We start from the raw sequence: 23,089 nt of genomic DNA, 5'->3' as shown, positions 1-23,089 counted from the left end.
ATGAAAACCAAAGGAAAACTGAGCAACTCTGCCAGGCTGAAGAGAACCACAGAGGCATGACAACCAAGTGCAATGTGCAATCCTGGCTTGACTTCTTTTGTTCCAAAAGACATTCTGCGTGCAGTTGGCAGAACTTGGATGGAGTAGATGGTAGCAATGTGTCAATGTTAATTTCCTAATTTCTGTGGTTGTACTGTGGTGACGTTGGAGAATGTCCCTGTTTGTAGGATACACACTAGAGTATTCAGGAGTGTGGGGTGGTGGGGGGTGAGGGCTTTTGCCACACTCCCCTGACATCTGCACCCAGCCCAGCAATGACCAAGCCACTGCTGGAAGCCCCGTGGTCTCCTCTGTAGGAATGAGAGGGGTGCCATGGGCCTCAATCATGCCCCTCTGCCTTCCTTCTCCTTCCATCCCATTTCCTTCCCCTTTCCCCTCTCCCCCTCCCTCCCAACTGCTCCACAGCATCATAGAATATAAAAAACTAACAAAAAATATATATATAAAAAAATAAGAAAAATATTAAGGGGTGATAGGGCATTATAGTTATGATTTAATGAAATCCCAAAAGGATTTGGTTAATACTATGATAATATAATTTTTAAAATTCATTGGGAGGAAGGAAAAGGTAAGAATGCTACCAAAATGAAGAGTAATGAGGTACTGGAGGTTACTACCTAGAGTGCTTTTAACCAGGAATGTATATTTTAGTCTATCCTTTTTTATTGTGATTCCTATAGGCAAAAAGAGTATTGAATTAGAGAAAAAACGGCTTTCTCAACCTAAGCCAAAACCCAAAAAGAAGAAAAAGCCCACCTCAAGAGCACTTGTAAAGCAAGAATCGTTTGACGGGAATGAAGAAGAAAGCATAAAGGAGAACATAGGACCTGTTGAGAATGGCGTGTCAGACCAGGAGGGGGAGGAGGAAGCACGGGAGCCAGAGTTACCCTGTGGCCTCGCTTCAGAGGGTATGTGGCAGAATCCTGTGTTTCACTAACTCCAAGATTTTTAGTCATATCACTAAACTGTCCTTAGTTTGAAACGTCTCTGTCTCTGACCTCCCTGTTTTCCCAACTCCTTAACTTAGGTTGTATCTTTGGTGCCCTTGGAAACTGTATCAGTTTTCATTAAAGTTTATTTAAGTCTTGAAAAGAAGCAACTTTGAAGTGTTAAAACGGATCTTGTGGATGATTGGGAAGTAGTAAAGTTCTGTAGAGAAAACTTAATCACCCTGGTCAGGGTAAGACCATGGGACAAAGTGAAGCTAGGGTAATATGTTACACAGAAACTTATATGGAAAAAATTTTAGCAGTATGACATCTTCAGCCATGTTTATTGACAGAAATCACTGTTCCTTTTGAGTGTTTGATCTAGAAGCTGCCACCTCTACAGGAACTTGCAAGTTCTCACCTCTCCTACCTGGAGCCTGCTCTTAGCTTTCTGTCTTCTCACAGAAAAAGAAAAAGAAAAATTATGAATCGTTATTAGATTCTTTCAGTCAGTTAAGCTATAGTAGCAGTTCTCAGATTTCTCACAAAACAGCATTTCATCACAAATTTTCAATAAGGCAATCTATTTCTAATTTGAAGAGAAAAAATTGGGGGGTAAAATTTTAGTACTTTTATTATTCCTTTATATATTTACCTTAAATATCTGGTGGCTGTTACCTGTTAAAATGAATGATTCAACAGCAAACAGTATAATGCTTGATTCTAAAACAATATTTTGATGTGGCAGAATTAAAATGGCCAAAATATATGGTTCAGAGGCATCCATGACCTTCTCCATTCCAAGGGATGGCTGTTGGACCCATAGTTTGGGTAAATAAAGAGCTAAAAGCTAAAAGCTGAATGGATTTATTTTTTAGGCTCATCAAAATGCCTTTCTATTACAGAATGGCTGCACAAAGTGTCCTTTACCCCTGTAGTTCAACAGCTTGTTTTTTTAAAAAAAAAGAAAAAAGTTTGCTTGTTTAGGATTATGACTCCATATCACATACACATAACATTCTCTATTAGCATTGTTATTTCTTGTTTGTATAATTAAATATGCAATTAATACTTTTTGCTGTAAATATGTAAAAAGTGCTTTGTCATCTGAGCAAAGTTTGGGAATTTCTGGGCCTATAGTATGAAGTTGAGAAGGCTGGAAGCTTAGAACTTTTTCTTAGGTGGTCAAATTTTTTTTGTTGTTTTTTTTTTTTTAAGATGACCAGTAAGGGGATCTTAACCCTTGGCTTGGTGTTGTCAGCACCACGCTCAGCCAGTGAGTGTACCAACCACCCCTATATAGGATCCGAACCCATGGCCTTGGTGTTATCAGCACTGCACTCTCCCAAGTGAGCCACGGGCGGGCCCAGGTGGTCAAATTCTAAGTAATAAACTTATAGATTCCTGAAACACAACTGATTTGTGAGATGGGGAGACCACTCATGCTTTTTTTCAAAGCATTTTATGTCCCATGTTTTGGCAATAGATGAAATTGCATTGCTAAGCCTGGTATAGCACTTGATTTTTAAAAAGAACTAGATTCTACATTGTTCTTATCCTATACTTTTTTTCTTTCTTTTTCCCCCATGGTGTAGTTTCTAGAGAACCAGTTGTCTGCACTCCAGTTTCTCCAGGCTTTGAAAAGTCAAAAGTTACCATTAATAACAAAGTCACATTACTGAAAAAGGAGCTGCCTAAAGAAAAGCCAGGTTGGTATCTAATAATTAAAATATTTTGTTAAAGCACTCTAAAATATTACGTGCAACAGAGAACTCAAGTATATGGTTTAAGTGTGTGGTTTTGGGGTTTTAAATATTTGTAAGCATTTTGATTATGTTTCAATTTTGGGTCATGCTTCTAAATATTGTTATAGCACTTGAAATGTTTTGCTGTTGTTGATACTGCTTTATAATTGATAGTAAGGGCATTTTTGTGTGTATTGCGAACATTTGCTCTAGCTAATTTAACTTAATTTTAAAGCTTTTTCATAGGAATAGGAATTTTCTGTGCCCGGTAGTATCCCTCCAGTAGGTTACACTCGTACAGTGGGCATTCCATTTTGTGTTTCTGGTCAGCTCTTCTTCAGACAGTCTGTACTTTTATTACATTTCAGAAGTGTTAATCAAGAAGAAAAAAGCTCGTTCCATGCTTCCTCTGAGTACAAGCCTGGACCACAGGTCCAAAGAGGAGCTTCATCAGGACTGTTTGATACTAGCAACTGCAAAACACTCCAAAGGTACAAAATTATACTTCTTTGGCCTGTCTGTTGTCTTCTGGGAACTGGTATATAAGGGCTGCTTACTTATTTGTTCAGTGAATGAGCAAACAAATGTTTAAAATTGTCTTTATTTCTTTGTTCTTTTCCAACCTGTCTTCTCCCTGCACCCCCACACTCCTGCACCCCAAACTACCCATTCTGACTTACTGTCATCACTGCCCAATGCCTTTGAGATGTAGTGCTCTGCTTTTATTGTTCTAAATCTAGTTGCTACCAGCCATCTGTGTACCAGAATTGGTATGTTGGGTTAAATATCTCAGCATGAATCAACTCCTTCCTCTATTTTTCTCCACTGAACAGTGTCTTTATGCAGAAAAAAATTTTTTTCTTATTGGAAATATAGTCATGCACAGCATAATGGGGTTTCAGTAAACAGTGGACCACGTATACGACAGTGGTCAGAGCAATAGGCTATACCATACAAGGAGATTTTAAAAAGTTCACAGAAAAATAGAATTAAAAGGTAAAAATTTTAAATATAAACTTTATTTCTCAACATGAGCTCCATCAGGTTTAAGACATTTTTGTAAGCAATGATACCAGCACTTAGTCCGTCCCTAAAGAACCGAGGATCCTGGGAGTTTAATCATGTCAATGCAGTCTTTTTTACATTATTAACTGAAGAAAAATGGATGCCCTTAAAGATTTTTTTTTAAGATTAGGAAAGAAAAAGAAATCAGAAGGATCCAAACTAGGACTGTAAGGTGAATGCCTGATGATTTCCCATTGAAACTGACAAAATTGCCTTCGATGAGAGAAATGAGCAGGATCATTGTCGTGGCAGAGAAGGACTCTCTGAAGAAGCTTTCTTGAGTGTTTTTGTGCTAAAGCTTTGGCTAACTTTCTCAAAACATTCTCATAATAAGCAGATGTTATTTTTCTTTGGCCCTCCAGAAAATCAACAAGCAAAATGCCTTGAGCATCCAAAAAACTGTCACCATGATCTTTGCTCTTAACTGGTCTGCTTTTGCTTTGACTGGACCACATCCGCTTCCTGGTAGCCATGGCTTTCATTGTGCTTTGTATTCAGTATCATACTGGTAAAGCCATGTTTCATCCCTGCTACAGTTATTCAAATAAATGCTTCAGGATATTGATCTCACTTGTTTAAAATTTCTGTTGATAGCTCCACTCCTGTCTGCAGTAGATCTGGGCACAACAGTTTGGCACCCATCAAGTGGAAAGTTTGCTCAACTCTAATTTTTCAGTCAAAATTGTGTAAGCTGAACCAGTTGAGATGACTGTTGTTGGCTAGTGTTTCTTTAATTGTCAGTCCTCTTCACTTAAGGCACGAACGAGATTAATATATTCCTTACATTTTGACATGGATGTTCTGTCACTGCGGGCTTCATCTTTAACATTGTCTTGTCCCTTTTTAAAGAGAGTCCATTTGTAAACTGCTGATTTCTTTGGGGCATTGTCCCCATAAACTTTTCATAAAGCATCAGTGATTTCACCATTCCTCCACCCAAGCTTCACCATAAATTTGATGTTTCTTGCTTCAACTTTAGCAGGATTCATGTTGCTCTGATAGGGACTCTTTTCAAACTGTTGCCTTATTTGTAGTGTCTCAAACTAGATCCTATTCAGGTATGTTATAACAAGTTAATACAAGTTTATTTTGATGAAAAAATTCTTGAAATCCATGCATAGTTTTCTTATAATATGCATTTTCCGTGAATTCTTTGAAGACCCCTCATATAGCCTATGTGTGTAGTAGGCTATACCATGTAGGTTTGTGTAAGTAAACTCTATGACGTTTACACAGTGACAAAATCACGCTTTTCTCAGAACATATTCTTGTTGGTAAGCGCACATGGCTGTATACCAATAATATGGCAGTTCCTTAAAAAAAGGTTTGATGGAAGTTTATTATTAGGGGAGATTTTTTGATTTTTGTTTTCAGAGTCCTGATTTAATGCCCTCTCTTTTGATATTTGACCAACTTTTTTTTAATTTTGAATTTTACATGTTGAAAAGCAATGCACATAATAAACTGAAATTCAAACAGCATAAAAAGAAAATAATCTTCCTCCCACCCCTGACACCCAGTCCTTCACTTCTCTTCCTGAAAGGCCACAATATTATCAGTTTCTTGTGTCTGGCCAGAGATATTTTATACTTTCATTATATACATTGCCTTCTTTTGGGGGCTTTGCTATGACTTCCTAACTTATACAAAAATTATACAATCCATACAGTTATACATTATTCCCCTTATTGGAAAATTACTCAGTCGACTTTTTTAAAACAAGAATGAATATTGACCCCTTTGTAGTAGGTCTCAGTGTATATTAAGGACATTTCTTTACTTGTTAATTTTGTTTTGTTTTTTACAGTATTTAAATACATAACGAATTTTGGGTCATTTTTAACATTTTCTTTTTTTTCCAAAATCTGTCTTTGAGCAACTACAAACTGTGTTGTCTCATTGGATTTTGCCAAAGCTGAGGTTAAAAAACTAAGTGTTTTTATATTTTGGTACCTTTGTAACCAGCAGGGGTCTCTGTTAGGGTAAACAAGGGCACAGAGCTCTGACTTTCTCAGTATCTGAAACAGGTGTTCTGGATATATATTCAGAAGTTGTTGGACAGAAAACAGAAACCTGTGTGATGATTTCATCTGATGTTTTGTCTTTTTCAATTAACAGAGCTAAATGAGGATGTATCTGCCGATCTTGAGGAAAGATTTCATCTGGGGCTTTTCACAGACAGGGCTTCCCTGTATAGAATGATTGAGATTGAAGGTGAGATGAATCCAGTCAACATGATCTCATCCTTTCTTATACTTCCCTAAACACTTCCTATGCACCCCTTTTATGGATACCATCCTGTGGTATTTTAAAGGTTAGTTTTACATGTCAACTAACTAGGTTTTGAGCTGTCCCACTTGGACATTCATATGCACCCCTTGCATCATCATAGATCCTAAAATACGTAGTTCTCTCTGAGTGACTGAGTGCAAGTGAAGGAGGGTGGGTGGACAAGTGACCAAGTGAACTTCAGGTCCCATTATGATCACTCTGGTGGATGACTCACCCATCAGTGAGTGACTACATATTTTAGCAGTTCATTCCTCTCTTTCTTCCTGCCTTTCTTTTTCTAATAGTCAATGAAGACATGTTTCTGAAACATCTTCCACACATTATCTCTCTTCCAAACAGGAAAAGGTCACTTGGAAAATGGCCACCCTGAGTTATTTCACCAGCTCATGCTTTGGAAGGGAGATCTCAAAGGTGTTCTCCAGACCGCAGCAGAAAGAGGGGAGCTGACAGACAATCTCGTGGCTATGGCACCAGTAGGTATGTTCTTTTCATCAAAAGCGCTGTCATCTCTAAGATGTGTCCACTAAGGATGGTTCTTAGCATTACAAGCCTTAAGCTTAAAGTCATTTACAAATACTGTTATATGCAAAGCTAATACAGCTATGTACAAAGTAATAAATCAACCCAACCTCTAAAAAGAAGGTCACTGACACACTTTAATGGCAAAAGCATAATTGGTGAGAACTTCTGGAAAGGTAGTTTGGCCATGTCTGATAAATTTTTAAATGCATGTAATCTTTGGCTCAGCACTTCTAATTATAGAAATTTATCTAACTGTACTCACATATGCAAATTGACAAATATACATGGACTTTCACTGCAACAGTATTTGTAATAGTAAAAGATTGCAAGAATCTCTGTCTGTCAGTAAGAGACTGGTTAAATCATGTACGTACATACAGTAGAAACTCCTACAGATACCAAAAGAATGAGGCAGCTCTGTGCATTCTGATGTGGAATGGAGCTCCACGGCATAGGAATTGAAAGAATCAAGGTGTAGGTGCACAACAGTGTATTTAATACTCATTTGTATTTACACAGTAATATGGTTGTATATTCATAGACTGTTTCTAAATGTTTCAAAAGAAATTGGTAATGATGGTTGCCTAGAGGAAAAGGAATTTAGGCAAGGTTTGGTAAGAGTATGCCAGGTTAACAGGGAAACCTTTTATGCCATGCCCAGTTTTTTTAAACTTTTTATCCGATTATGCTATAGAGAAGCACACAGATGGAGAAAGTACAATGAATTTCACAATCAGAATATACCCTGGGACCAGCACCCACATAGAGAAACATAACATTACCAACACCTGGAAGCTTTCCCCTCAGTCACTTTCTGCCCTCACCCTAATAAGGGAAACCACTATGCTTGATTTCTATACCTTTCTGTATGTTTTGAATTTTGTACTATTTTGTGTGTATTACATTATCAAAGAAACAATTTATGTTTCAGGATGTGTGTATGGGGAGAGGTAGATGAAGCAGATGATCTGTTATGGCAGTTGAATTAGTATCTAAATATTCTGCTTAATGCAGTGACTATGAAAACATCATTTTTCAACCCAAATGTACCTGCTATTTTGTTTCTTAAACTTTTTTTTTTTTAACCACCATCTTTTATTTTTTTCAGCTGGCTACCATGTATGGCAGTGGGCCGTGGAAGCTTTTGCCAAACAGCTGTGTTTTCAAGATCAGTATGTGAAGGCTGCCTCTCACCTGCTTTCCATCCACAAAGTGTATGAAGCTGTGGAGCTTCTCAAGTCAAACCATTTTTACAGGTCTGTATGGCCCTAGAATTGAGCCAGTAGTAGTGGCCATTATGTGAAAATAATCTAAACTTCTTTATTGTTAAAGTAACATAAGTAGAGGAAAGAGCATAAAACAATGAACAGATTAATGAACTATTGTAAGTGGAACTCCCTTTTTAAGCCTCACCTATGAAAGGAAATAGAATCTTGCCAGCAATCCCAAAAGCTCTTCACATGCCCCCGGTTGTTTTTTTTTTTTAAGAAATATATAACATTCCAGATTTTGTTGAAATGCCTCTCCCCAATTCTGTCCTCATCCCCTCTTCTCTAGTAGTAAACACTCTTCTGAGGCTGGTATGAATCCTTCCTGTCCAAGTGCTTATTCTTTCACTGCAGTACTTAATGTAACTGCCAACAAACAAGGAGAAAAATATTTCTCGTAGACAGCATATGAGGAGTGTATTAGTCTGTTTCTGTTGCTTATAACAAAATACTTGAAACTGGGTGATTTATAAAGAAAAACGAAATTTATTGCTTACAGTTTCTGAGGCTAGGAAGTCCAGAATCCATCTGGTGGTGGTGACTGTGACCCAGGGATCTCTCACTGCAAGATGGTGGAAGCAGAGAGAGAACTGAGACAGTTCCTCGTATACTGTCCTTTCAAAGCCCTCACAACCATGCTCCTGACCACCATTTTTAATCAATTCACTACTGCATGGTCCTACAATCACCTCTTCAAGGCTCCACCTTTCAATTACCATAGGATTTCCCACCCTCTTAACAGTCATAGTGGGTCTAAGTTTCTAATACATAAAACTTCAGGGACATAATTGAAGCTTCAGTGAGTTTTGGGAAGACCTAGTTCAATCCACTACAAGGAGTCTTCAAAAAGTTCATGGACAGTGCTGGCCCGTGGCTCACTTGGGAGAGCGTGGTGCTGACAACACCAAGTCAACGGTTAAGATCCCCTTACCGGTCATCTTTTAAAAAAAAATAAAAATTCATGGACAGATTCATATTATCTTTTAATTCCATTTTTCCACAAACTTTTTAAAGTATCTTGTGAAGATGGGTCTTGTTTCTTACCCAGTGTGACTATTTCTGCCTTTTCAGCACCACACTCTAGCCAAGTAAGTTAACTGGCCAGCCCCCATCTCTGCCTATTAATTGACGTGTTTAGACTATTTACATTTAATATGAATATTAATGTGGTTGATTTTAATCTGCCATCTTGGTATTTTTTTCCATTTGTCCTCTATTATTTTTTCCTTTTTTCTGTTCTGCTTTCTTTTGAGTCAACTGAGTATTTTTTACTTCTAGTACTGACTTATTAGCTATATCCTTTGTTTATTTTATTTATTTATTTATTTATTGTTTGACCGGTAAGGGGATCGCAACCCTTCGCACGGTGTGGTCTGCACCACGCTCAGCCAGTGAGCGCACCAGCCATCCCTGTATAGGATCCGGACTCGCAGCCTCGGCGCTACCAGTGCTGCACTCTCCCGAGTGAGCCACGGGGCCGGCCCATCCTTTGTTTACTTTTTAATGTTGCTTTAGAGTTTACAGTAAGCATTTTAAATTTATCACAGTTTATTTTCAAATAATACGGTACTACTTCTACTTCTTGTGTACAACAGTATAATTCTTTCCTTCCTTTCATCTTTTCTGGTATTGTCATATATTCGACATATTAGATGTGTTATTACCCCACACTACACTGTTAGTATTTTTGCTTTAAACAATTGATTGTTTTTCTTATATACTTTTTAATGATTTTTAAACATTTTGTATATTCACCTACATTCTTATTTCCAGCACTTTTCATTCCTTTATGTAGATCCAGGTTTCCAATAGCTACCAATTTCTTCACCTGAAGAACTTCATGTTTTTTGTAGTATGTTCTACTAGTCACAAATTCCCTTAACTTTTGTCTGTCTATAAAAGTCTATAATTTTACCTTCACCTTAAAGGACTTTTTCTCTGGCTGTAGAATTCTAGATTGGAAGTTTTTATTCAGCACATCAAAGGTGCCAGTCATTCTATTTTCTTCTTGCTTGCATTGTTTTTGGCTTGACTGCAGCATTTATTTTTACCTTTGTTTTTATATAGGAACTGTGTCTTTTTTCTCTGGCTTTTTTTAGGGCTTCATTCATCACTAATCATCTTAGTCCCTTTTGTGTTGCTGTAACAGAATACCTCAGACTGGGTTAATTTATAAATAAAATGAATTTATTTGGCTCTTGGTTCTGGGGGCTGGGAAGTCCAGTGTCAAGGGGCTCACATCTGGCAAGGGCTTTCTTGTTGCATCATTCACTAGCAGAAAGCAAAAGGGCAAGAGAGAGGAAAGAGGCCAAACTCATCCTTTTATCAGAACCCACTCCTGCAATAATGGCATTGATCCGTTTATGGAGGCAGAGCCCTCATGACCTAATCACCTCTTCTAGGTCCCACCTCTCCACTGTTGCATTGGGGATTGTTTCCAACACATGAGCTTTGGAAAGGCACATTCAGAGGACAGCACTGATATTCATCAATTGATGTGTTTTAGTGAGATTTTCTTTTTTTATGCTGTTTTGGTTTTGTCATCTTCATTTCAAGAATGTTGAACTTTGTTTTAGCGAGTAGTGAAGTTACTTGTGAATCAGTTTAATCTTTTTGTAGCTCATATTTAAGCTCTGTTTGGGCAGGTTTAGAGAAATCTGTATTCTAGAATTAGTTTGGCTCTTCTACATTTAACCAAATTCTCAGTGGGATCCCAAGCAGAGTTCTGGAACTTTTTCTCTGGAAAACTTCTTTCTTCCTAGTATCCTGCCCCTCAAATTCCAATTGTTTCATCTCTCCTCAACTCTATGAGACCACTGAGGCTCTGCTGGGCTTCCCCTTAGGAAAATGACTTTAGACAGAAAACCATAATAGGGCTCACATTGTTTATTTCCTTTCTTTGATGGATGACAGGTCTATGCTGCCTGTTGTCCAATGTCTGAAAACAGTTCTTTCATACATATTTTGTCCAGTTTTTTAGTTTTATGGCAGGAGGGTAAGTCTGGTCCCAGTTACTCTATCATGGCTGGAAGCGGAAGTCACAAAGTACTTCTTAAATATTGCTCTCTCTCTCTCTTGATCACTTTAGTCTACAACACTTTTATTCCAGCTACAACTTTATGTTGGCTGCATCTCAGAAATTGAATGTCATTTGGAAAATATTAGTCACCAAGTTATATATATCCTCCAAGTGTCAACACATTTTATTATAAACTATCAAAAAAGAAATCACATTCATTAATGTCACCATCCATCTCATCAGAAAAGTCTTTAACTTTTGGGAAGCTGTCAAGCTCACAGTGGCAGGTACAAGTTTTCCAAAATTCTAATTTTATCATGGGCAACAAACATTTTTTATTATTTTCCAGTAAGTGACAGCCTTATTTTGTTAATTTTTGAGAAAATATCTGTTAAATACCCTGGGCTGAATAACTGTTATTTATCTGTTAGTCATTTTTTCAAGAATAAATGAAGTTCCATGAAAAAAACACCTAATTCAGCTTGCAATTCATTCATGTAAGTTTTTCCTAGAGACAACCATGGTACTTTGGAATGTAGCAGAGAATACAGAATGTTTCCCATTTTGTCACACAGAATATTAAAATGATGTGGACTTGAGGGATTTATTGAAATTAGTAATTTTTACTGCTTAATCAAGGGCATTCACCCTTTTTGTCTTTAACTACAAAGACCAGTACCATGATTCTTGCTCAGATGGCAGCAGTTTAACCCACCATTGCTTTTGCACAATCAGTGCAAATGTCAACGCAGTAAAAAAAATTAATAATAATAATGCTAAGAGGTTATTGAGCATCATGAACCGCCCTTTCCTGCCCCCCCCAAAAGGGTCTTGAGGACCCCTGGGATGCCACAGACCACACTTTAAGAATGTTGACATAGGTGAAGAGTTGAACACAGTGTGTTTTCAAGTTGCCTATGTAATGCAGGAGTACAGTTTTATATAGGAAGTTGGGACAACACAGATAATACTAAAGGGACAGTTTGTCCTGTCTGGTAGCCCCTCCTAGTATGTCATACAGAGGAGCCTTTTCAGATTGGCTTAAGTGTCTGTTCTTGCCTCTAGGGAAGCTATTGCAGTTGCCAAGGCTCGGCTGCGCCCAGAGGACCCAATCCTGAAGGACCTGTACCTCAGCTGGGGAACCATCCTAGAAAGAGATGGCCATTATGCTGTAGCAGCCAAATGGTAAGCCTGAGGGAAACAGAAGTGCACCCATACATCAAAGACCTTCTATCAGGAAGAGCAGGACAAGAATAAAAGTAGTAAGTTTAGAGGTGGGGTAAGGTGGCTAGAAAATTTTTAAAAAGATATGTGTAGTAAACCCAGCTTCATAAGACTCATGAGATCTACATCCTCAGTGTTTATATAAATCACCATAACCATTCTAGGGATCTCAGTAGCAGGGTTGATCAGTTTGCTCATTTGGTAGAACATGGTGCTGATAATACCAAGGTCAAGGGTTTGGATCCCTGTACCTGCCAGCCGCCCAAAATAAAGAAAGAAATCTCAGTAGCAGACTGAGAAATTATACCTTTTGCTAGTGATGTCTTACACCATCAACTAAGGAAAATGAGAGGAAATGACTTCTCTGTTAGGGTTCAATTCAGTATTTCAGATGAAGTTCCTTTATGTCTGTAACCATATGATATTATCTCTTATACACTGTGCTGAGCTGTGCTGGCCTCAGCCTTCACAGGAACAACCAGAGGTAGTGACACACCTGGGACCACAGGAAGGCACATGCATCAAAATGGACAGAAAGAAATGGTTTGGCCCTTTGGGAAATGGGAATAGAAGATCTGTTTATGACACTTGTTTGGGTTTTCGTTTGTATTATAGCTATTTAGGGGCTGCTTCCGCTTACGATGCAGCCAAAGTTTTAGCCAAAAAGGGGGACGCAGCATCCCTTAGAACAGCTGCAGAGTTGGCTGCAGTCATAGGAGAGAATGAGTTGTCTGCTTCCCTGGCTCTCAGATGTGCCCAAGAGCTTCTTCTGGCCAGGAACTGGGTAGGAGCCCAGGAAGCCCTGCAGCTACATGAAAGTCTACAGGTCAGTCTGTTATTTCACCTCCTGGTATGTATGTATGTATGTAATTTTTTGTGGGGGGTGGCGATTGTCTGGTACAGAGATTGACTCCTGGACCTTGGTGTTATCAGCACCATGATGTAACCAACTGAGCTTACTGGCCAGCCCCTCATCTCCTGGTATTTAAGAGGAAAGAGTCCCAAATCCTTTCCTAGTCAAATCCAAATGATAACTCAGTTGCACAAGCCATACCAATTTTGCAGATATCCTTAGAAGTCTCCAGCAAGTCCTGGCCATGCTATTCCACTGAAGTGCCATGACTTGTCAAGTGCCACATTCAGAATAAGAGATAATATGGTCATTCATGATAATTCCCACTCCTTGTCAGTTTGTGTGGAGCATCAGTAAATAGACTTTAGTCAGCCCAGCTCCTGGGTTGACATTCTAGTGTTTCTTCACAGATGTCATCAGCACTGTCTTTCTTGAAGAGGGAAAGTAGTTGACCTCTAACTAATCATGGTGCTCTGCCTGTAACACCCCTCTTCAGCTTAAGCTATAGAAAAGTGTGGGGAAATAGAAATGTTTTATCTCTTAAATATTTATTTGTGTCCACGTGGTTAAACATGACTAACTTACCACTGCCTTTTTGACACATCAAAATTGAGATTACTTTAAAAGCTTTGGCATCCTCACCTAGTTTCTAAAACATGTAAACATTTGGTCCATTTTAGATGACTCTGATGGTCAGATACTAATGTGAGCTTTTTAAGTTTCTTTTTCTCTAGCAGAGTAACTGGGCCTAAAGACAGTTTCTAGCTGAATATTCAGAGACCAAAGAAAAATGCTGGATGGGGAGGTAGCCTTCTGGGAATGGCAAAATAAAAATGGAGGCAAAAATAGTACACTGTGAAAGATAGTGCCACTGGGTATATTAATTATAAAGTGACCAAATCTAGAGAGATTTTAATTTATCCACAACCAAAAACAAGTTTCCAGAATGGTTATTTAGTACTACATTTTTTCTCTTAAACATTATCCTGCAAGAAAATCTATAAGCTTATGGTAAATATTCTGATAAGGGCTATATTTTGGCTATGTGGAACAGAGACCCTTCTAAGCTTAACTGAGAAAATAGTGTAGGGGTACACAAGTAATCTTATGGCATCTGAAAATCCATCTAAAAATTTTTTCAGGTCTTTTCTCTGTGCTTCTATTCTCTTCTCTTCTAGCTGATTCCCTCTGTTAAACCTACTTGGACATGGCCCCTAATGCCTGCCCCAGATCTCAGATCTACAAAGATTGTCTGCTCCAGCACTTTCGGCCCATTAGGTTGTACTTCTGTATTCCTTAGTCTGAAGTTTGGGCAGGAAGGAAGAACCTGATGAATCCAGCCCATCTTTTCTCAAACTGGGCCACAAGTCTTAGGTGGCTGGCCTATATGTGACTTAAACTATGGTGGGTAAAGCTGTAGTTGGGGTTCCATGTTAAACAAATGGTTTCTTGGAGGGCTGGCTAGTCAGCTCAGTTGGTTAGAGCATGATGCTGATAACACCAAGGTCCAGGGTTTGATCCCTGTACTAGCCAGCCCCAAAAGAACTATCCAAAAATGTTCTCTTGGGCTCCAGGTGCTCAAGGGGCCAAATTCTCCCAAAGACACCGGGAAAAGGTCTGTCAGATGGTATATTCCCTGCCCCTCCCACCCCCATGCTTCCCCTTACACGTGGTTCAAATTGGGCAAGTGGCTCTTGAAGGGGGTTTGTTGCTACACATGCAAAGGGGGATACTTTGAAGAACTGGGGAAAAGCTCTCTATATAACCCAAGTGCTTTCTCTGTATAACAAAAATCTCTTCTTTGTTGTTGGATGCCAGGGTCAGAGACTGGTGTTTTGCCTTCTTGAGCTACTATTCAGGCGGCTGGAGGAAAAGCATCTTTCCGAGGGCAAAAGCTCTTCCTCTTCTTACCACGTTTGGACCGCAGGCACTGAAGGGCCCTTTGTGGAGAGGTTGACTGCAGTTTGGAAGAGCATCTTCGGCCTTGACACCCTAGAGCAGTATCAGGCAGCCTTTCAGAAGCTGCAAAACATCAAGTATCCATCTGCTACAAATAACACTCCCTCCAAACAGGTACTTCACCTGCACCAGCCTTTGACATTAATCACTCGGTACTAGAACTTTCTTAATCCATGTCTACTGTTACAGGGAAACAAGTAGGATACCAGTTTGCATTTCAGAAAATATTAAGGCAGGCCAAGGTCACCTGGAAAGATCCCTTCAGACGAATTAAAGCCCTTTAGTTTTGAAGTTAGCTTTGATCAGTATTCCCTTCTTTAAAAAAAAAAAAAAAAAAAAATCTAAAAAATATAGAAAAGCACAGAGATAGTACCCATCAGCCAGAATTAACAAATATTCACATTTTGTTATTTTTGCTTTGTAGGGTTTTTTGTCTGTTTCGTTTTGATTTTTTTAAAAATACAGTGAAGTTGAAGTCCCTCTTTTTCACTTCCTCATACCCCTTCCCCTTTCCTAGCTCACCAAAGCCAACTCCTATGTCATACTATATGTATTATTTTGCAGCTAGCTTATTTCAGTGGTCATTGTTATAAGAGCTATTCATGTTGATACAAACAGATCAAGACGACTTATTTTATCTGCTATGTCCACCTTATTAATACACCTCAATTTATCTACTTTTTGTTTCTAAAATGAGGAAACATTGTTATATTTTTGAGGAACAAAACTCCCTCAAATAGTATATACTTTGGACAGTTTCTTCTTATAAAGTTTAGATGTGCACATGCCCCATGACCCAGCAATCCCACTGCCTAGATAGTTCACTAAAAGAAATGAACTCAGGTATCCATGTAGACTTGTACACAAATGTCTGTAGCAGCTTAGAACACAATAGCCAAAAGCTAGAAACAACCCACATGTTCATCAACTGGTGAATGAATGTGCAAACTGTGGAATACTATACTGTTTAATCATAGAAAGGAACAAATTACTGGTGCACAAATAATAATCACTGAATCTTGAAAATAGTGTGCTAGGTGAAAGAACCAAACCACAAAAGACTACATAATCTCTGGTTCCATTTATATGAATTCTAGAAAAGACAAAATTGAAGTGTCAAAAGCAGGTGAGTGATTGCTAGGGGGTGGGGTGAGGAGTATTACCTGTAAAGGAGCTTATGGGGATATTTTCTGCCTTGATTTTGGTGGTAGTTATAGAACTATATACATTTGTCAAAATTCATCAAACTGCATACCTAAAATTGATTACTTTTATCTTAATTATACTCCAAGTTTTTTGTTTTTTGTTTTTTTTAAAAGATGACCGGTAAGGGGATCTTAACACCTGACTTGGTGTTGTCAGCACCATGCTCTCCCAAGTGAGCTAACTGGCCATCTGTATATAGGGATCTGAACCCATGGCCTTGGTGCTATCAGCACCACACTCTCCCAAGTGAGCCATGGGCCGGCCCGCTCCAGGTTTTGTTTTACTTTTTTATTATAGCTTTTAGTTCCAGAAACTCAACTTTTAATTAGATGCATATGTCAAGGCATTTTCTCAGCATGAACAGACTTTAACACTAGGCATTGTATATTGCTGTGCAACTAGAGATAAGAGGGTTTTTTTTTTTTTTTTTTTTTTTTCCCCAGCTGGCCAGCAAAGGGATCCAAACCCTTGACCTTGGTGTTAACAGCACCACCTTCTACCGAGTGAGCCAACTGGCCAGCTCCAGATATGAGAGTTTCTGATGGGAAAGCAAAAATGGGTGATGGAGATAGGAAGACCTTTCATAAATGTGAATTATGTATACTTATTTCCAAGTGTAATTAATAGAACAGTTTGGTGTCATCCTTGTTGCCTACTGTGGAAGGATGTTTAGCTGAGACTCTGGCTTCTCTCTCCAGCTCCTGTTTCACATTTGCCATGACTTGACCTTGGCGGTGCTGAGCCAACAGATGGCCTCCTGGGACGAGGCTGTGCAAGCACTGCTTCGGGCTGTGGTCCGGAGTTACGACTCAGGGAACTTCACCATCATGCAGGAAGTGCACTCAGCCTTTCTCCCAGATGGTAAATGATCCTGCCTTTGCCTGAGGCAAACCCATTAATGGACAACATAACCACCACTAATGGTGTGGCACCAGCAATACCTAGGTTGTTAAAAGATGGAGGTTGTCTAGTTGTGTCATTTTAGTAGAAAGTTTGAATTCTTTTACCTGAGCTTCTGAAAGATAGAATGACTGCACTGTTTTCCTTTACGTGCTCCTACCTGCCTTACTGCATGGTACCCATTTTCCACAGTTTAATAAAGAAATAGTAACATAGTCACAAGTTAGTAAAAATAGAAAACATAGCAAAAAGATAGGCATTCCTTGAGCTACGTAATTAATCACTGAACAAAATCATTGTGATTTTTTTCAGAGACACAGTGTGACTGAGGTCAGAGTGACCCCAGAGCCTTCAGTAGGACAGGGGGAATACTTTTTCTGTCATGCTTTGAATGACTCCTAGCCTGTAACATTGAGAACATTATCCCAAACCAGGAAATGTTTAGTTCCAGTTCATTTCTGGCAGAAGGCATGTGCTCCCATGGATCACACTGCTGTCCTTTATCTTTGGGTCTGCCTCTTGGGTAATAGGAAACAGAAAATGAGAGGGCAGGAAGCCAGATTCTGGCAGATAAAGAAATGCACAACCCCAAATCTTTTTCTTCTTCTAGGCTGTGACCACTTTAGAGACAAACTGGGTGACCATCAGTCCCCCACCACACCAGCTTTTAAAAGTTTGGAGGCCTTTTTTATTTATGGGCATCTCTATGAATTCTGGTGGTCTCTCTCCAGGCCTTGCCCCGAATCTGGTGTCTGGGTAAGGACTGGGCACAGAAGTACACCCTCTGTTGAGCAAAGCCAGCAGTTGGATAATGCCAGCACTGAAGAAACTGACCCTGAAACTTCATGTCAACTAGAGCAAAGCAGGCCCCCAGAACTAGACTTGAGACTCACAGAAGAAAGTGAGCGAATGCTGAGTGCTTGTAAGGTGCTCTTTTCAGAAAAGCATGCCAGCCTTCAAAACTCACAGAGAACTGTTGCTGAAGTCCAGGAGACCTTGGCAGAAATGATCCGCCAACACCAGAAGAATCAACTCTGTAAATCCGCAGCAGATGGTCCTGATAAGAATGAATCTGAACGGGAAGCAGAACAGTCCCTCTCTAATCTGCAGAGCCAGTGGTAAGTACTGAATCAAGTATAAGACAAAATGAAAAATACCCTGCTGGATTCTCATGTGTTCAGGTCAAAATCAGTACATGGTGTTGATCAGGTTACTTGGAAGGGACATAATGTAGATGTTAAGGTACAGGTTTTGAGGTCAGATGTGGGTTCTCATCCTGGCCCTGCTGAGTGACCTCAGGCAGGTTTCTTAATGTCTCTGAGACTTAGTTTCTTTTTTACTCATTTATTCATTCATTCACTTATTTATTCATTCATTCAGTGGCTGGCTGTATCCGAACCCTTTGACCATGGCATTATAACACCACGTTCTAACCAACTGAGCTAACCGAGCAGCTCCTTTAGTTTCCTCATCTATAAATAAGGGTGCCAATTCGTACTTTGGTGGTTTTGAGAATTAAACAAAGTCACATACATTGTTAATAACAGTACCTGTAGTACAATAAAATCCTACCATTGTGCACCAAGTAGATTCCCCCAAAAAATCAGTCATGTGAAATGTGGAGTTGCATTATTACATCATTAATGTAAAACATTTTGACTGGTCTGTACTATTACAGAAATACACACAAAAAGGGTAATGTACAAAACTACACACTGAACTGAGGAAATTTCAAGTGCTTGGAATTTTGTTGTCAATCACTATAGAACTGGATTTGCATTATTACAGGGCACTTTTCTGGGAGGTCTGTAGTTATTAATCATTGCTTGGTTATTATGCTGAATACCTTCTACCTTGATTATGTTCCCCAACACAGGGCCTAGAACATCATAAATAGTACAATGAATGAACTTATTGCTATTATTACTAACTTTAAAAAATTAAAACTAAGAATCTTTAAAGTACTTATTTTTAGTCCTCTAAAAGTACTCCTGTTGAAATCATGAGTCAGAGATTTGGGTCACTTCTTTAGTAAACTACCACACTTTAGGCAGTTTTAGGTTTGCTTTCTAGAATAAGAAAAATGGTAAAAAGTTCTCTGCCCAGAAAAATTTGTATCCACACATCCTCATGTTAGGAATCCTGGCTCTAACTTCCCCAGAAAGATCCAGGCCTTCTGCACTTGGCTGCAGTCAACTCCCCTAAAGGTCCTAAATTTTCACTGAAGCTGTGTATCTAAGAGATTTGGAAATGGTGAGGAATAATACTGCATTTTGGAAACTTTATATCATATAATATTAAATTGCCTTCTCTTGATCTCTGTATTTAAAGATGAGAGATAAAGAGCCAGGTGACAAAGGAATTTTATTTATAAGATGGGAGAAAGTTACCCAGGCATAGCAAAAAACCAACCCAATTCGAAAATGGGCAAAGGACTTGAATAGACATTTCTCCAGAAAGATGTACAAATGGCCAATTAACACATGAAAGGATGCTCAACACTTACCATTAGGGAAATGCAAGTCAAAACTACAATGAAAAACCACCTTACAGCCCTTAGGATGACTACTATCAAAAAAATAGAAAATAACAAGTGTTAGAGAGGATGTGGAGTATATTAATCTGTTTCTGCTGCTTGTAACGTAAATATCTGAAAATAGGTGATTTATAAGGAAAATGAAATTTATTGCTTACATTTTCAGAGGCAGGGAAGTCTGAAGTCTAGGGAACACATCTGGTGAAGACCGTGGTGGTAGTGACAGTGACCTAGGTGTCTCACATGGTAGAAATGGCAGAGCAGAGAAAGAGAGATTCACGTACTCTCCTTTTAAAGCCCTCAGAACCTCGCCTCTGACTACCATTATTAATTCATTCACTACATGGTCCCTACAATCTAATCATCTCTTCAAGACCCCACCCTTCAATTACCATAATAGGATTTACCACCATCTTAGCAGTCACTGTGGGGATCAAGCTTCTAATACATAAAACTTGGGGGACACAATTCAATCCATATTATGAAGAAATTGGAACACTTGTGCACTGTTGGGGGAATGAAAAATGATACAGCTACTGTAGAAAACAGAATGGTGGTTCCTCAAAAAATTAAAAGTAAGGGCCGGCCCATGGCTCACCTGGGAAAGTGTGGTGCTGATAACACCAAGGCCATGGGTTTGGATCCCCATGTAGGGATAGCTGGTCCACTCACTTGGGAGAGTGTGGTGCTGACAACACCAAGTCAAGGGTTAAGAACCCCTTACTGGTCTTTTTAAAAAAAAAAAAATTAGAATTACCATAGGGTCCAGCAATTTCACTAGTGGGTATATACCCAAAAGAATTGAAAGCAGGGTCTCAGATATTTGTACACCCAAGTCCATAGTGGTATTATTCACAATAGCTAAAACATGGAAGCAAAATCTAAGTGTCTACTGACAGATGAATGGATAAACAAAATGTGGTATATCCATACAATGGAACATTTTCAACCTTAAAAAGGAAGGAAATTCTGATTTATGCTACAATATGGATGAATCTTAGGGACATTACGCTAAGTGAAATAAGCCAGTCACAAAAAGACATGTACTGTATGATTCTGCTTAGTATGAAATTCTCACAGTAGTCAGAATCATAGAGGCAGAAAGTAGAATGGTGGTTGCCAGGGGCATGGGCAATTATTTAATGGGTACAGACTCTCAGTTTTACAAGATGAAAAAAGTTATGGAGGTGGATGGTGATGATGGTTGCACAGCATCATAAATTAATTTAATATCACTGAACTGTACACTTAAAAAGTGGTTAAGATGGTAAGTTTTATGTTGTGTATTTTACCACTATAAAAACAGTTGGGGAGAAAAAGGTTACGTGGCGCAAGACATATGACTTGTACTTTTTTTGTCATTATTAAGAGTAAAGAAGAAAAAAATGAGCCAGTTTCTTTGCCTGAATTAACCAAAAGGCTTACAGAGGCAAATGAGAGAATGGCTAAATTTCCTGAGAGTATTAAGGTAAGTTCTACAGCTGTTCATTTGGTAAAACATTACTGTTTTGTTTTGTTTGTTTTATTCTGGCAGCTGGCCCATATGGGTATCTAAACCCTTGACTTTGGTGTTATCAGCACCATTCTCTAACCAAGTGAACTAACAGGCCAGCCCTAAAAATTACTCTTTGTGTTATCACTTGACTATACCAAATTTTTAAAGGCCATCTGCTTTTCTGTTTAGTTACTAAAATCTTTACCCGTCTGTAAAATGCTTAAAAATTTAGGATCCAGTACCATTTGGTTAGCCAAAAACGTTTTGTGAGAATAGAATTAATGATCACACAAGCAGTTTTATACCTCAGTCTTCAAAGAAACCAAATAAATTTTATAGTTAGGCAGTAAGAAGTAAAATTTTAAATAGTATCATGTATTTGATAGCCTTCAGATTGATAGGTATATTTGGCTGTGCCCCTACTAGTAATAGAAGCACCATCTTTTGAGCTCATTTGTATAGGGCTCTAGAAAAAGACTATATAATTTGAGAAGGACATCCCAGTAACAGCCTGGTTTTGAGTATCATCTCTCCTTAGAGTAACTGATGAAGAGCAAAAAAGAGGGCCGAGCCCGTGGCGCACTCGGTAGAGTGTGGCGCTGGGAGCGCGGCGATGCTCCCGCTGCGGGTTCGGATCCTATATAGGAATGACCGGCGTACTCACTGGCTGAGTGCCCGTCACAAAAACGACAAAAAAAAAAAAAAAAAGAAAAGCAAAAAAGAACATTGCCTTATGAGAGAAATGGCTCAACTGCGCCTGAGTCTGAGTTACTGGTGCCTTCTCTGCAGGTGTTTGTGGCTCTTTTGCAAATGCTTCTTTCTTCATCTTGATGTCATCTTTCAGACCTGGCCCTTCCCAGATGTGCTGGAGTGCTGCCTCGTCCTACTTCGCATTGGGTCTCAGTGTCCTGGCTATGTGACCCAGGAAATGCAGCAACAGGCCCAGGAGCTCCTCCAGAAATACGGCAGTACTAAAGCTTACAAAAGACACTGCCATACCTTCTGCACGTGAACTTTCAAAGGCCTTGAAGAAACCATGCCAAATTCAAAACATTTGACACCTTTCACCTCTGCAATTACACCTTGCCAGATGCTCACTCTGATCCATAGATGTATTTGCAGTAATCCAAAATGAGGGTTAAGTTTGAATTAACTCTGTCTACCCTTAGATGCTGTGGAATCTGACTTTGGTCTCAATTGTCGTTTCCTGCTGGAGGAAAGACCATGAAGAGCCAGCAGTAGTTATTCAGAACTAATACCTGTCGAGTGATAGTTGATCATCTCTAAAGCCTTATTATGCAGGTTTCACCCAAAGAGGAGAAACTTTTCTAATCACCCAAAGTGTTATGTTTTTAAACACAAACTACCTTTATAAATATTTCACCTGCTTGATCATAAACCTGTCATTCTTGTTTGAGATAGAAGAGCTGCATTTTATGGCTATTGGAGTAGTTTTTTCAACTGTTTTGTTTACCCAGGCTCTCTCCCCTTTACTTTTTCAAAGATTGAAGTTTGAATGTGAAGTAGGCCTTGTCCATCATGTTGACTCTTTACCCTGTGTCTGAGCATTAGGTTGAAAATTTGGTTTCATTGTTTTATTTATGTAATTGCTTGTTTGGACAAACCACGTACTAAAGCTTTAGAAACAACTAACTCAAATGTGTGTTATCCCTTCAGTTTTATAAGAAATGATTGATGGAGATGAAATAGCTCAGGAAGAAATTATTGTTTCAGTGGTTTGTAATCTTTCTTGGATCACAGGACCCTTTTGAAAATTTTGTGCATATTCCTAATTTTGCATATATGACTTTTGGATCATTGGACACCAACTTTAGCATAGTGAAACCTGAAGTACTATCTAATTATAAATCTTCATCCTCTCCTCTTTGGTTATCTAAACTATTGAGAAATGTCAGGAACAGATGTTTTTGTAATATACCAGTTTCTAGGATGTGAGAATCAGCCTGGGGTGGGGGTAGGAGGGAACACTCCTTCCTGGTAATTGAACTGTTTTCT

General features: G+C 38.9%; 1 protein-coding gene across 2 annotated transcripts in view; it reads left to right on the top strand.

Annotated features, from left to right (window-relative positions):
• Positions 1-22,726, top strand: part of GEMIN5 (gem nuclear organelle associated protein 5) — a 47,724-nt gene extending 24,998 nt beyond the window's left edge. Inside the window, exons 16-28 of one of the 2 annotated variants that reach the window (XM_063085382.1) lie at positions 741-968; positions 2,585-2,698; positions 3,103-3,225; positions 5,918-6,013; positions 6,431-6,568; positions 7,722-7,869; positions 11,966-12,085; positions 12,740-12,950; positions 14,796-15,050; positions 16,841-17,003; positions 17,653-18,160; positions 20,950-21,046; positions 21,918-22,726. In XM_063085382.1, the coding sequence (XP_062941452.1) occupies positions 741-968; positions 2,585-2,698; positions 3,103-3,225; positions 5,918-6,013; positions 6,431-6,568; positions 7,722-7,869; positions 11,966-12,085; positions 12,740-12,950; positions 14,796-15,050; positions 16,841-17,003; positions 17,653-18,160; positions 20,950-21,046; positions 21,918-22,085 (2,369 nt within the window). In that variant the 3' untranslated portion in view covers positions 22,086-22,726. Of the gene's footprint in view, positions 1-740; positions 969-2,584; positions 2,699-3,102; positions 3,226-5,917; positions 6,014-6,430; positions 6,569-7,721; positions 7,870-11,965; positions 12,086-12,739; positions 12,951-14,795; positions 15,051-16,840; positions 17,004-17,652; positions 18,161-20,947; positions 21,047-21,917 lie in introns of those variants that run through there. The other variant, XM_063085383.1, reaches the window with a different exon arrangement.
• The last annotated feature ends 363 nt before the right edge of the window (positions 22,727-23,089 follow it).

The sequence above is a fragment of the Cynocephalus volans genome, chromosome 2, assembly GCF_027409185.1.
Source record: "Cynocephalus volans isolate mCynVol1 chromosome 2, mCynVol1.pri, whole genome shotgun sequence".
In the NCBI taxonomy this organism is placed as follows: domain Eukaryota; kingdom Metazoa; phylum Chordata; class Mammalia; order Dermoptera; family Cynocephalidae; genus Cynocephalus; species Cynocephalus volans.
This window is presented reverse-complemented; position numbering and strand designations above follow the sequence as displayed.